Below are 15,189 nucleotides of genomic sequence, written 5' to 3'. Positions count from 1 at the left end.
ACACTCTGCTTGCTCATTCCCACCTCAGCATCTGCTTTGGGGGAGCCCAGCATGTGGTAACCAGGTGGCTCAGTGGTGAAGAATCCACCTGCAATGCAGGAGACGTGGGTTCTATCCCTGTGTTGGGAAGATCCCCTGGAGAAGGAAATGGCAACCCCCTCCAGTTTTCTTGTCCAGAAAATCCCATGGACAGAGCGGCCATGGGGTTGCAAAGAGTCAGACACTACTTATCGACTTAACAATAATAGCACATGACAGACACTCTTCCGCTGTGTCCTCGGCCCTATGACATTGCTATTCAAGGGTGAGCAGGACCAGACCTATCCATTCGTTCATCAAATCTTAACACAAGTCAGTGGTGGGTGAAAACCAGGACTCTCTTACTGACTGAATAAAGCTTTATTTTAATGCAAAATAAACAAGAAAAATTTATATATTCATATATAACAATATCCAAAATGTTTCTGTGGTACAAATGGGATCATCCAAAAAAGACCATAAAGAATTCATTCTCCACCCTCAATCATATGCCAAAATATTTCACATAATTTATCTTCAGAACTTATGAACAGACTTGGTATCATATAAGCAAAGGAAAACACTACAAAAAGTGACTGTAAAAACAGCAGGTTTTGTTTTTATGTTCCCAGTAGTAAACAGCACTGTAGTCAGCATAGATGGAATGTAACACTGTCTGAAGGAGCTGAGTCAGGAGACAGTCTGGGTGGTTAGTTCACTCTCCACTCTGCACTGTAGTGAAGCCCACCTTTAAAAGTCAGGCTGTGTGAGATTCTATTACTATTTAAAGACATGAGGGAGAAAGAGTTCCCCTTAGAAGCTGAGCTGCATATGAGATTCTAGGCTTATTTTAGATATCTCACTTTCATTCTCCTTTTTATCAGAAAGGTGACTTTGTAGGGATATCTTACGGAGACTCCTCTTTCTGGTCTCATTGTGGCATCATTTCCACTTAAGTCGGTGTGAACTGGGAGTACAAAGAAATACCATCGTGGGCTGTTTCTGACTCCCAACACCCTCCTGCCTAATTGCACTAAATCTGGACTGAGTTGAATTCTGCTCATGGACTCAGAAAGCAGCAGGGTGTCTACCCAATTTAGCACCAATTTGAAAGCTGTTCATTGTAAATTTCAGAGGTTAATGCTGATGAGAATTTTATAGACACACATTGCTGTCCACACTGAACTCTCCAGCTCTCTCTGCCCCCCTGAAATGCTAAGATGTTCCTCCAAAGAAAAGGAAGGGACATACCAACCCTATTCATGGCAACTCTAAAACTTATCAGGTGGAATTCCTTCAGAAAATAGATTTCATTCAAGAAGTTCATAAATCTTTGGAAGGAATAATGAACCATGTTTTAATTTTTTTATTGGTGGCAAAAATCAAGCTACAGTGAAGTCTCGAATCTTCTCTATCATTTCGTGTGCATAGAGTTTCCTCCTCGAGGTGATGGTGCTCTTGATTATAAAATCTTTGCTCTGTGCTATACTGTGAAGAAGTCAACAGATACAGATCTAAAAACCTAATGAGCTTCACAGTAAATTTCCCCCCACTTTTTGTTGTTCCTCAACCATGATTTGAGAAAATACTCCTGACTGAACTTTCCTTTCATCCAGTGATGTGATATTGTGGGGAAGCAATATTATACCAAGAGTGATACTGACACAGCCCAATGACATGAAGGGTTAGTGAGATGTTGTTTCTCTCCCTTGTAGAGGACTGAGTTTGCCTGCATCTAAAAGTATTCTGTGGTTTGCTCCCTTACATCTCTCTACTCCTGCAAAAAGGGACAGAAAAAGAGCTCCTTAAAATATCTAGTGACTTGAGGTCGACACATCACTGCAAGCTCTGGATGACCCAGTGGTCCGATCAGGAGCCAGGCAGGTGTACATTGATGGGTTTGCATCTCACCAAGCTCTCAGTGCCACCTTTTCCTGGGGGGCTATTTGCATTCTGAGCTACAAGGAGACACCTGAGTTTTACCAAGGCCAAAAATAAATCAGAAACTATTTCCTGCTACTAGGAGCCCACTGATTATAGCCTGGTCTTCTAAATACTCTAAACAACCTGTTCTTCTAAATATTGGGAAAGAGTTCCATAACCTCTGGGTGGTGACAATTGGGTTGGTTCACAGGCATTTGTAAAGCTTACATTCAAGCTGTTCTTAATTGTTACTCGACTTGATGAAGTCTGTCATACACACAATGTTGGCTTCTTCTGGGTAAGGTCAAATCGGTCATGTGTTATACTTCAAGCAAGAAAAGAAAACTGCTGTAATCTTTTCCCGTTACTTTTAATAGTACATTCACATCCTTGGCTGCCCCTCAGAATTAGCAATTGCTTTACTGTCTGTGTATAAAACACAAAAAGGGCTTTCTAGGTGGCTCAGTGGTAAAGAATCCACCTGTCACTGCAGGAGATGCCAGTTCGATCCCTGGGTCAGGAAGATGCCCTGGAGGAGGAAATGGCAACTTCATTCCAGTATTCTTGCCTGGAAGAGTCCATGGACAGAGGAGCCTGGTGGGCTACAGTCCATGCGGTGGCAGAGTGGGACACAACTGAGCAACCGAGCACACATACACTCAAAACCATGTTTGGAGCAGCTTTCCTTGAGCCTTAGTACAGGAGATACCATGGCAACATGGTGAAGTTACGGGCATTCTTCCTACTGGGGCTGCTCTGAGTGTCTCACCGTCCATCACTGCCCCTTGGGGGAACTTGGCCTTAGTCCAGAAGGGAACCTCTGACTTGGCTATGTCCAGTAGCCTACAGAAATTTGGTTAAACTATGGAACATGCTGAAGAGCTGGATTTTAATGCTTCAAAATACATCATACTTCTCTCATCTTACCATTGTCTTCTGGAAGGTTTATTTAGCTCGAGGGAAGGCAGCTTGCAGCTTGTTGGTAGGGAAACCCTATGGCTCACCTACACTCCCCCTTGAGGTGAGAAGGGCCCAGTCCTCAACCTCGGAACAAACTGCAAACAATCTAAAGGGGCCTGGCTTAAGAGAGACGACAGAGGGCCAAAAACAACTCGACAATCTATTCTCAAGAGGGCCGTAAGTAAACTGTAGTTTAGAAAATGATACCTCTTAAAGTTCAGTAAATAACACTAGTTAAGTCTAAACCCAGCAGTTGCATCATTCTTGGTAACAGAACTCTATTTTAAATTAAAAAAAAAAAAACTAAACTGGGCAGGATACTGTATGTATTCAATAACATCAATACTGTAATTTATTAAACCCTAGCAGTCAGAGGTATTCTAATCTCAGCCAGAATATGTCTGAACTGAACTCAAGACATTTTTGGGGGGAGGGAATGAAGAAGGAATGTAGAAAGGCTTAGAGGACTGCAAGAGTCACTGAGCAATTTGAGTTGCTGCTCCCCTGCTTTGCTGTTTCTCAGTCTTGTGTTCTCATTTGGGTCAGGGCTGAGAGGCTCTAATCTATGTTGAAATAAGTAGAATATATGTGCAAAGCTCTAAAGAAATTGTGATGGATTTTGGAGGGTGGGGTTTTAGCTTTTCAAAGCCATAAGACCTTTTCCCAACTGGAGACCTTGGCCTTAGTCTGGCTCTGATTCGTGTTAATGAAATATAGAAGATGTAGAATGATTTAGTTTTATGCTCCTTCTCCCTTCCCTTCCGTTTTGTTTGTTGTTTTCCTTTTTATTCTCTTCTTCATCAGACTTTCCAGAAAGTATTTTTACTTTCCATTCTCCATACTGGTAATCACACACCTTCATAAACATGCACACATACACACACACTACTACTGCTTGCTAGTTATCATTCCCAAAGAACACCGTCAGTCCTTTCCTGACCCTGGGTCCATATGGTGCTGTTTGGCACTGCGTCTAGAATTGGCATCTCCAGAGCACTGCTTCCTGTATGACCTAACCAGCGGGTCCTCTCTTTCCTGAGTACATCTCAGCTCTCAAATGGGAGTCTTAAAGTAAAGGTCCCAGTTACAATAATGACAAGCAGGAGATTTGGGGATGAGTCTGAAGCCAGATATCTCTATGCTATCTTGCCTGGGACGTGGGAGACAGGAAGGTGAGGACCACGGGAATTTTAGCCTTTTAACCTGATTGCCTTGATCCTAGGCATAGATTTCCTCTGGAAGCTCTGACTAGCTTTGTGAATTCTCCCAGGATACTAATAATACTGCATTCACATCTTTTATATAAACAGCGAGGAAACGTGAAATGCTTATACCAAGTGAGTGGTATTGAGAACCTGAGAAATTCTACAAACAAATGCAGCCTTCCTCTGGGTACAACACATTTCAAGGAGCTCACTCTTCATGTTTGTTGTTTTCTCAATGTGAAGACTACTCTCTTAGGATGCCTATATTTGCAGCTATTCTTCACAGACTTAACAACTTAAGGAGGTGGCTGAAGCTTAGCCTCTGAATGGATGATGTCCCAGACAGACTGGCCCCCTCCCGCCCATGACGCCAATGCTATGCATGTTTGTGTTCCAGGGAGGTGGCCATGCTGTAGATCCCCACTGCTATTTGCCTGTTCAATTGCCACTCTCAGTGAACTGAACAATTCTAAACGTATTTCAAATATCAGGCAGTTTTGTTTTTATGGCCCTATCCTTCCTCTTCCTTCTGATTTCCCGCCCCAGACTCCCACTCCGTTCTTTCCGATTAGTGGTCAAGTGTTGCAGCTTCAGTGAGAAAAATCTAATCTGTACCATAGAGAATTCTCGATAGGAAGAAGGCCTTAAGGTGTAGGAAGAACAAAGGTGATGTTGGATGTCTTCCGTCCTGGGCTGGGCTGAGCTTGGTGGCGTTCAGCTACACGGCTGCGGTCATGGGGTTCTTCTGCCTGGGATCCTGCGTTCGGTAGGGGTACTGATCTGGGCTGCTCCCTCGGGGCCCTGGTCTGCCCATTTCTGGGTAGGCTGGTACTCTGTGGTGCTGAGGAGGGGAAGGCGGGACATCTTGTCGGAAAGGTCCTTTGTGTTGGGGGGCTGGTGGGGGTGGGTAGTACTGGGGATACCGGAGATCTGTGACTCTCAGATCTGGGGGGCGAGGATAGCTTCCTTTGGGTGGATGCACAGGATGAGCCCCTGGGTAATAGGGAAGCTCCCTTTCCTTGTAGAGCCCTCGAGATGCTGCTGTCAGGTAGTCTACAGGATCTGCTGGTCCTCCCCTGGAAAGAGAAGACAAGACACATATCAATGACCACTAAGCTGGTTTCCCAGCTGATGACCACATCCCTCAGCCTCCTGTGTAGTCTGGTGTGGCCACAGACTGGATCTGGCCAATGGGATGTGAATAGCCATGATGCATACCCTTAAAAGGAAGAAAGAGACCCTCTTCTTCTCTTCCCTCCTTTCTGTTGGCTGCTAAGAGTGGCCATAATAAAGATCACAAGGACAAAGCCACATGCTGAGGAAGGCAGAACAAGAAGAATAAAAGAGCCTGGTTCCTCTACACCATGAAGCCACCATGTCAGGTGCCTAAGGTGCCTAAGTGAGAAATATTCTTCTATCTTGTTGATATGTTGGCCTTTATTGTAGTAACCAAGTGAGTTCCCTAAACAAGGCTGAATTTGGCTCTGTTAATACTAAAATTGTTCACCCTCTTCCTGCTCCACCTCCCTGAATCCTGACATAGACATGGTGGTAGAAATGCACATGTTATCTGGAGTCATAAACTTCCCAGGGAATGAGTTCACTTCTCTCCTAGGTCTGTAGGCTACTCTTTACACAGGCCATAGTCGTGGTCTAACTCTGGTTGGCTTCTGTGACACATCTGTGTGGATTAGTATGCCCTCTGTCCACAGTTCCTGGAAGAAGTCCCAACCTAGAGTCTGGAATTATCCACCTATAACTTTGATATGAAGCAATTCTACTGCAAAGTCAGTAAGTACCACCCAGCCGGTAGCAGATTGGGAAAAGTCAAACCAGCTGTAAGTGGCACTGTGTAATGAGTAGGCACACAGAAAGGTCCAGGGCAAGAATAAACACTAACATAAAGCGACCCTGTCTGGATCTCTCTGCTAAGACAACAAGTATCTTCTGATCCATTTGCCATAACAGAAGCAATACGTCTCTAAACAATGTACAGATGACTGCGTCTTATCTAGCCTGGGGTTAAACAGATGAGTTCTGTTTGCAGCTCTTAAAATCCCATAAACCTTCTGTGCACATATTCCCTAACACCATGCCCAAATCCTCCCTACTTTCTACCATTCCTCTTTTTATTATTTCTTTTTCAAGGAAAAGAGCAACAATAACAATTAATGGAAAGCTCTCCAATGTCAGAGTAAAACCTGGTAGAACACTTGAAAGAAATGACAGGGCTGTAAGAATACGGTGTCTGTGGTTAATCAAGCACTGTCAGTGAGGGTCACAATCACCCTGTAATCTGCAGAGTTTGATGGGAAAACAGCTCTGTAAATTCCCCAAATCAATGATGGTTTGACAAGCTCCAAGCTTGAGTCCATGTGGAAAGCAGCACGTGAACACTATTCATAAGGATGAACAATAGAATTTTTCTCTATTTTTTCATGTCTTAATTTGGCTCTGTATAATAATGAAAGGTAGATCCTTGAGCCTGGGTTAATTTAGTTAGAGTTTTCAGGTAAAAAAAATTAAATTGTTTGTGTACAAGTTATTATAGCATCAATTATTATTATTCAGTGCAGTTTGCTTTGCTCTATTTTAAATTGCCCATGACAAATAGAGCACAAATGTGTAATCTGTCACCCCAGCCCTGGGAAATAAAGGATGGGGATTTCATCTTCTCTTTCCTTTAGAATGTTATTTTTTTTTTTTATTTAGAAAACTTCCAGCATTCATTATATCTATCTTTTATTGTACAATATATTTTAAGCTCCCCCTCTCTCCCACTATGCTCACTTCTACTTCCTTTTGGTTCATGTTAGAGATTTTCAAAACACTTAAAAAAAACAACAAAAAAACCCCCTAACCTGTGTTTTCTCTCAGAATCTACTGATGATATTTCTCTGCATGAAGTGAAACATGTGGTTTTTCTGCACTCGTTTTAAGCCCTTGGGATAAATCACTGACATTTGCAACACACAAACATTATCTGCCTTAAAACGAACATATAATCAATGCTCCCTCCGGACCCTCTTAGCATGAATGTTTCCTGTTTAAAATTGAAAGAGAGAAAGGAGGAATTCCAGGCCTTGGACTTTTAGGGTCCTGTTCTCTCCTTGGAGATTTCTCTCTTTTAAAACAGAATATTATAAAAGACAGGCAGGCATTGTTTTTGTTTTTTTTTTTGTGGGGAGACTAGCCAGATCAAGCGGTGACAGAGCAGAAGCCACCCTGATAGCCACAGCCACCGCACAGGCTGCGTGCACACGGTCAAGCCTCTTCTCCCACGCCTCCCCCTGCTCTTGGTCACCTTGCACAGCCAGGGGAAGCTGGGGGCAGAATTCAAGACAGTTTTGTGGACTCACATTGCTTCCTCTGAGGGGAGATTTTACATGTGGGAATTTGCTTACATGTGGCAGAAACCAAGTGAAGTAGCTGTTCTTTGTCAAGAAATGAAATCATGGAAATTGTCTTTTTCTGTAGAACTCATCAAAGCAGTTATCCTTTCTAATTTTTCAGAGAGAAGACAAACAATGAGCTGGCCTATAAAAACACTCTTTAAGGTTCAAAGAGTGCTGGAAGAATTTTTCTTTCTTCGGTGGTGGGGGAGTGGGTTGGTGTTGTTTATAAAAACTCTTTGCTCAAAATTGAGAATTGGCTTTTACCAGAGCTTCTCAGTGCTTGTGAATATTGTGTGTACGCACACACATATTTAAAAGAACAGTTTTTAGGGAGATAAGATTGCAGAGTAGAGGGACGTGAGCTCACCTGGTCTTATGAAGATGCCAAAATCACAACTAACTTGCAGAATAACCACCGACAAAAAAAATCACTGGAACTGGCCAGAAAAGATATCCTACATCCAAAGAAAAAGAAGATACAACAAGATGGTAGGAGGCGTGTAATCATGATAAAATCAAGGCCCATACCTGGTAGGTAGGCAACCCACAAACTGGAAAGTAATCATATTATAGAAATTCTCCCAAGGAGTTTTGAGCCCCACATCAGGCTCACCAGCTGGCAGCTCTAGCAATGGGAGGAAAAGCCCCCAGAGAATCTGGCTTTGAAGGCCAGTGGGGTTTGATCACAGGAATTCCGTAAGACTAGGGGAAACAAGACTCCACTTTTGGTGTAGACATGGTCTCGTGCACACCAGGACACAGGAAAAAAAAAACAAACCAGGAAAACAATAACACGTGGAGGCAAAACAATATGCTACTAATCAACCAGTGACTCACTGAAGAAATCAAGATGGAAATAAAAAAATACCTATAGACAGATGAAAATACGACAATCCAAAACCTGTGGGTTTCAGCAATACAGTTGTACCTGAGGAGACAGGCAAAATCTCAAATAAAGAATACCTAAAGCAATTAGAGAAAGAAGAGCAAACAAAATCTAAAGTTAGCAGAAGGAAAACTATAAAGATCAGAGCAGAAAGAAATGAAATAGAGACAAAGAAAATAATAGCAAAGATAAATGGAACTAAAAGTTGGCTCTTTTAAAAGGTAAACAAAATTGATAAATCTTAAGCCAGACTCACCAGGAAAAAAAGAGGGCTCAAATCAATAAAATTAGAAATGAAAAAGAAATTATAATGGACACCACTGAAATACAAAGAATCATATGACAACTGCAAGCAACTATATGCCAATAAAATAAACAACCTAGAAGAAATGGACAAATTCTTACAACGGTACAATCTCCCAAAACTGAACTAGGAAGAAATAGAAAATATGAACAGACCAATCATAAGTACTGAAATCAAAATTGTGATTAAAAAAATCCCAAACAAACGAAAGTCCAGGACCAGATGGACTCACAGGTGGTCTATCAAACGTTTAGTGAAGAGTTAATATTTCTGAAACTATTCCAAAAAATTACAGAGGGAGGAACACTCCTAAACTCATTCTATGAGTCTACCATCACCCTAACCAGGCAGATAATATGCACATGGGACACATACACACACAATTACAGGCCAATATCATTGATGAACATAGACACAAAAATCCTCAAGAAAATATTAGCAAACCAAATTCAATAGTACATTAAGATGATTATATACCATGATCAAGAGGGATTTATCCCAGGGATGCAAGGATTTTTCAGTACCCACAAATCAGTGTGATACACCATATTAACAAATGGAAGAATAAAAACCTTATGATCATCTCAAAGGAAGCAGAAAAATCTTTTGACAAAATTCAATACCCATTTACGATAAAAACCCTCTAGAAAGTGGCCAAGAGGGGACATACGTCAACATAATGAAGGCCATATATGACAGACCTGTAGCCTTTGACTGTGTGAATCACAACAAACTGTGGAAAATTCTTAAAGAGATAGGAATACCAGACCACCTTACCTGTCTCCTAAGAAACCTGTATGTGGGTCAAGAAGCGACATAGACCCAGACATGAAACAACTGACTGGTTCAAAATTGGGAAAGGAATACCACAAGGCTGTATATTGTTATCCTCTTTATTTAATTTATGTGCAGAGTACATCATGTGAAATGCCAAGGTGGATGAATCATAAGTTGGAATCAAAACTGCTGAGAGAAATATCAACAACCTCAGATATGCAGATGACACCAGCCTAATGGCAGAAAGTGAAGAGGAACTAAAGAGCCTCTTGATGAAGGTAAAAGAGGAGAATGAAAAAGCTGGCTTCAAACCAGTCAATCCTAAAGGAAATCAACCCTGAGTATTCATTGCAAGGACTGATGCTGAAGCTCCAATACTGTGGCTATCTGATGTGAAGAGCTGACTCATTGGAAAAAAACCTGATTCTGGGAAAGACTGAGGGTGGGAGTTGAACAGGGTGGCAGAGGATGAGATGGTTAGATAGCATCACCGACTCAATGGACATGAATCTGAGCAAACTTCGGGAGATAGTGAAGGACAGGGAAGGCTGGCATGCTGCAGTCCATGGGGTCGAAAAGAGTTGGACACAACTTAGCGACTAAACAACAATATAACTAGCATTATCCTCAATGGTGAAAAGCTGAAAGCATTCCCTCCAAGATCAGAAATAAGCCAAGAATGTCCACTTACCACTTTTATTTAACATAGTTTTGGAAGTCCTAGCCTTGACAATCAGAGAAAAAAAAGAAATAAAAGGAATCCAAACTGGAAAAGAAGTACAACTGTTACTGTTTGAAAGTGACATGATATTATACATAGAAAATCTTAAAGATGGTAGCAGAAGACTACTAGAGCTCATCAATGAATTCAGTAAAATTGTAGGATATAAGATTAATAAACAGAAATCTGAAGCATTCCTATACACTAACAAAGAAAGATAAGAAAGAGAAGTTAAAGAAACAATTCCATTTATAATCACATAAAAAAGAATAAAACATCTAGGAATAAACCTACCTAAGGAGGCAAAAGACTTGAACTCTGAAAACTACAAGACACTGATGAAAGAGATCAAAGATGACACAATCTGATAAAAAAGCTATACCATATTCTTGGATTGAAAGAATCGATATTATCAAAATGAATATAATACCCATAGAAAACTCAGCAGTGGGCACAGGACTGGAGAAGGTCAGTTTTCATTCCAATCCCAAAGAAAGGCAAAGCCAAAGAATGCTCAAACTACCACACAATTGCACTCATCTCACATGCTAGTAAAGTAATGCTTAAGATTCTCCAAGCCAGGCTTCAGCAATATGTGAATCATGAACTTCCAGATGTTCGAGCTGGTTTTAGGAAAGGCAGAGGAACCAGAGATCAAATTTCCAACATCCGTTGGATCATCGAAAAAGCAAGAGAGTTCCAGAAAAACATCTATTTCTGCTGTATTGACTATGCCAAAGCCTTTGACTGTGTGGATCACAATAATCTGTGGAAAATTCTGAAAGAGATGGGCATACCAGACCACCTGACCTGACTCTTGAGAAACCTGTATGCAGGTCAGGAAGCAACAGTTAGAACTGGACATGGAACAACAGATTGGTTCCAAATAGGAAAAGGAGTACATCAAGGCTGTATATTGCCACCTGCTTATTTAACTTATATGCAGAGTACATCATGAGAAACGCTGGGCTGGAGGAAGCACAAGTTGGAATGAAGATTGCCAGGAGAAATATCAATAACCTCAGATATGCAGATGATACCACCCTTATAGCAGACAGCGAAGAAGAACTAAAGAGCCTCTTGATGAAAGTGAAAGAGGAGAGTGAAAAAGTTGGCTTAAAGCTCAACATTCATAAAACTAAGATCATGGCATCCGGTCCCATCACTTCATGGGAAATAGATGGGGAAACAGTGGAAACAGTGGCTGACTTTACTTTTCTGGGCTCCAAAATCACTGCAGATGGTGATTGCAGCAATGAAATTAAAAGACACTTACTCCTTGGAAGGAAAGTTAGACAGCATATTAAAAAGCAGAGACATCACTTTGCCAACAAAGCTCCGTCTAGTTAAGGCTATGGTTTTTCCAGTGGTCATGTATGGATGTGAGAGTTGGACTATAAAGAAAGCTGAGTGCTGAAGAATTGATGCTTTTGAACTGTGGTGGTGGAGAAGACTCTTGAGAGTCCCTTGGACTGCAAGGAGATCCAACCAGTCCATCCTAAAGGAGATCAGTCCTGGTTGTTCATTGGAAGGACTGATGTTGAAGCTGAAACTCCAATACTTCGGTCACCTGATGCGAAGAGCTGACTCATTGGAAAAGACCCTGATGCTGGGAAGGATTGAAGGCAGGAGGAGAAGGGGATGACAGAGGATGAGATGGTTGGACGGCATCACCAATTCAACGGGCATGAGTTTGAGCAAACTCCGGGAAATCGTGAATGACAGGGAAGCCTGGTGTGCTGCATTTCATGGGGTCGGAAAGAGCTGGACATAACTGAGTGACTGAATAACAACACAACACTGTAAATCAACTACACTTCAATAGAAATAACAAAGAAATATGACCCCAAAAAGTCAGTTACAAGAACTGTTATTAATTTGGTACAGGAAAAAAAATCTGTCAGAAACACAATAATCTAGGAACATCTTTATGCATTTAAAATTATGGTACAGAGAGTCTAAAATATTACATAGCACTTTATGGAGACTGTCAAAAGTGAAAACCTGGTGTGATCACCCATTTCACGTGCCTAGGCTTGAGCACTGATGGACATGAGCCAGAGGCAGAGGTGAGGTCCAGTCTCCTCTGTCACAGTGCTTCCCAACTTCGTCTCCACTTGAATACACATGATGGATGGCGTTCATACAAGACACACATGCCCAAGAGAGGTAGAAGCTAGTATTATACCACGTTCTCTACCATCTACTATATCTCAATGCATTTCCCTCCCACCCAAGAGAGAACAAACACATTGATGTGAGTGTAGGCCACATTATGAAGGGAGAAAAACTTGAATCTGCTGTAATTTATTAAGAGAAATTATCTGTAGCCTTCAGCTCATCACGTATCAGTGACAAATCCTTACAATATAGAGCTGATCACGATTCATCAGTACATCTCAAGACTGAATTTAATAAGCACCCCTGTCTCTCAGCCAGTGAGCTCTTTTTAGGAAGACGAAGGGCAGGTGAAGCTGAAGAATAACAGGAGAAAACAGCTAAGATTGAGACGTATCAGTGCCTAGAAGGGAGTTTGTTTTGAGAGGAGATGAACTTAGCAGGCATAAAAATAAGGTTTGTGGTAAAACGTGTAAAAGCCATACGGAATTTATGAGCAAAGATAAGTACATCCACCTGGGGCATAAGCACTGGATTCCTTACTTCAGGAAAAGCTCGCAAAGGGCAGAATCCTGTTCCTCTTAATTTCTGTAAAATATTACCTGTGCTATTATTAGTAGCCAAAACAGACAATTTAACTTCCAAGGTAGCTGTTATGAGTTTCCTTTTTTGGTAATAATTGACTGTGACCAGATTTGGGGTTCAAATGGGTGGAAGCAGATGATGTAAAGCTGCTGGTGCTAAGGAGAAGTACTTGGAGCCTTTGGCAGCCAGAGGACCTCTGGCAAAGCCATACTCCTCCCAAGCACACCATGCGCAGATTATTTACTGGCTGAGCTGATGTTGGTGCTTGCTTCTCTTGCTTTTCTACAAATATGGGAAAGCTAAAAAAAGATCAGCACAAACTAATATACCCGTAGGAGCCTGAGTTGCCCACGCTATGTGGACAGAGATGCCTTTAGTCTGTGTTTGGAATTCCTTCCGTGTCAGGTTTCTAGTTACCAGGCCTTTATCCTTTGTCCAGGCATGAATGTGGTTGGCCAGGATTAGCAAAGCCCTCTGCAATGTATGTTACATAGCTTTGATTTCTGCAGATTTACAGAATCGTAAAATAGAAGCATCATTTGACGGCCTATATCATTGAAACGATTGGGGGGAAAAATCCCCCCAATTTTCATCACTCACATTTCCCTGGTGTTATAAGGAGAGGGCTCTTGCTCTTTGCTAAGAACTGGAGTAGGAACAGATTTATCAGCAGATGCTTTTGGCCCCTGTTACCACCAAGGAAATGTTTGCAAAGACAATGAAAGAGGAATGATAATGACAGAGTGCTCAGAAGACATTTCTAAAACAGTTTAAGACAGGCATTATGTTGATCACCCACATTTGCTTCCTTCTTTCATGTTTCTCAACAATGACCACAAGCACAACAATTTCGTTGTTAACAAACTGCGTGTGTGCTGAGGATGGGCTCCTGCCCTTTGGCAGATGTTATCTGGAAAATGGCCCTTAAGAATGTTTCATCCCACATTATCAGGTGGTGGGAGGTATTCTCTCAAAATGGTCCTACTAAAATAATTTCCTTTGCGAGGGGGTATGAGGCTCCCAAAATGGGTGCTGAAGACAGTTAAAAAGGGCAGCATGAGAGCATTCAGAGAGAAGGAATGTTGTGGGAAACCAACATTGTTGTGACTGGCTGCAGAAAGGTCACGGAGACCATCTGAGCGATACCTGCATATAATTACCCATGGTCTTTTTAACCACGGGAGAGGTTTATTTAAAGAGCATGGCAACCAAAGGAAACAAACCATCATAATTTGTTAGGTCTCTAAAATCATCCCTCCCTCTCTTTGTATTGTAACAGTAGTCCTGGACTTTCAATAGCTAAACACAAAGGATTTCATCCAATTGCCATGCAAGAGATAACAGTTCAATTCCAAGGTCAGACTTGGAGGGCCAAGAGGTTAGAGAGTGTAGGGTCCTGAATTCTAATGACGATTGTGCCTACCCCTTAGGAGAAGTGCTACACAGTTTCTTATCCAAGGTTACTGCCTGGAGACAGGACATTCTAGGGGAAAAACACACTTCATGAGAGCTGCTTTTCCCTAATCAATTTATATTACATTTATTTTTAGAGTAATAACATACACTTTTTGTATAAGATATTCATGTATCTTATCCAAAAATACTCCTATATTCATATTGCAGCCACATATTTACCTACCTCCATTCCTGTATCTTATGCAAAAATACTCCTATATTCATATTGCAGCCACATATTTACCTACCTCCATTCCTCTGCTATTAATTTCTAAAGCCTGGGCAATAGGAGGATTTTTATGTCAACTTTCCATGGTCTTAGATCATCAGAATTCTTCTCTATGGTCAAGAACCACAGGGAAGGAATCTTAAATGCTTCCACCATTGTGTGTATATCGGGAAGGGCATCCACACCATGATTTCATTAAGACCCGAGAGAATCCTGCCACTGCAATTCTCTGAAATTCAGAAGCAGAAATATAAATGCTAGGAAGAGTCTTACTCCTGTGCTTGATGGACTTGGGAGCAAGTTTTGAAAGCTGGATTTAGAATTGCAAAGATTTGAAGCCTATTGAGCACAGAGGCTCCTTTCCTGAATACTTACAGCAGGGCATGCTCTATTTTAAGCATTTTCTCCATTTCAACATGTTTAGTCATTGGAAAAGACCCTGATGCTGGGAAAAACTGAAGGCAAAAGGAGAAGAAGGCAGCAGGGGATGCGATGGTTAGATACCATCACCGATTCCATGGACGTGAACTTGGGGAAACTCCGGGAGATAGTGAGGAACAGGGAGGCCTGGTGTGCTACAGTCCTTGGGGTCACAAAGAGTTGGACATGACTT

General features: G+C 41.6%; 1 protein-coding gene across 12 annotated transcripts in view; it reads right to left on the bottom strand.

Moving 5' to 3' along the window:
- Nucleotides 1-383: 383 nt before the first annotated feature.
- The window catches only part of PARD3B (par-3 family cell polarity regulator beta), a 1,110,743-nt gene continuing 1,095,937 nt past the window's right edge, over nt 384-15,189 (bottom strand). For 9 of the 12 annotated variants that reach the window (XM_081577736.1, XM_081577737.1, XM_081577742.1 and 6 more), the window contains one exon: nt 384-5,182. In XM_081577736.1, coding sequence (XP_081433862.1) covers nt 4,825-5,182 — 358 coding nt within the window. In that variant the 3' untranslated portion in view covers nt 384-4,824. The remainder of the gene's footprint in view (nt 5,183-15,189) is intronic. The other 3 variants (XR_014078967.1, XM_081577738.1, XR_014078966.1) reach the window with 3 other exon arrangements.

Source organism: Giraffa tippelskirchi, chromosome 3 (assembly GCF_054371585.1).
Source record: "Giraffa tippelskirchi isolate mGirTip1 chromosome 3, T2T-mGirTip1v1.2.pri, whole genome shotgun sequence".
Lineage (NCBI taxonomy): Eukaryota > Metazoa > Chordata > Mammalia > Artiodactyla > Giraffidae > Giraffa > Giraffa tippelskirchi.
Note: the sequence above shows the minus strand (reverse complement) of the source record. Positions and strands in the feature narration are given on the sequence as shown.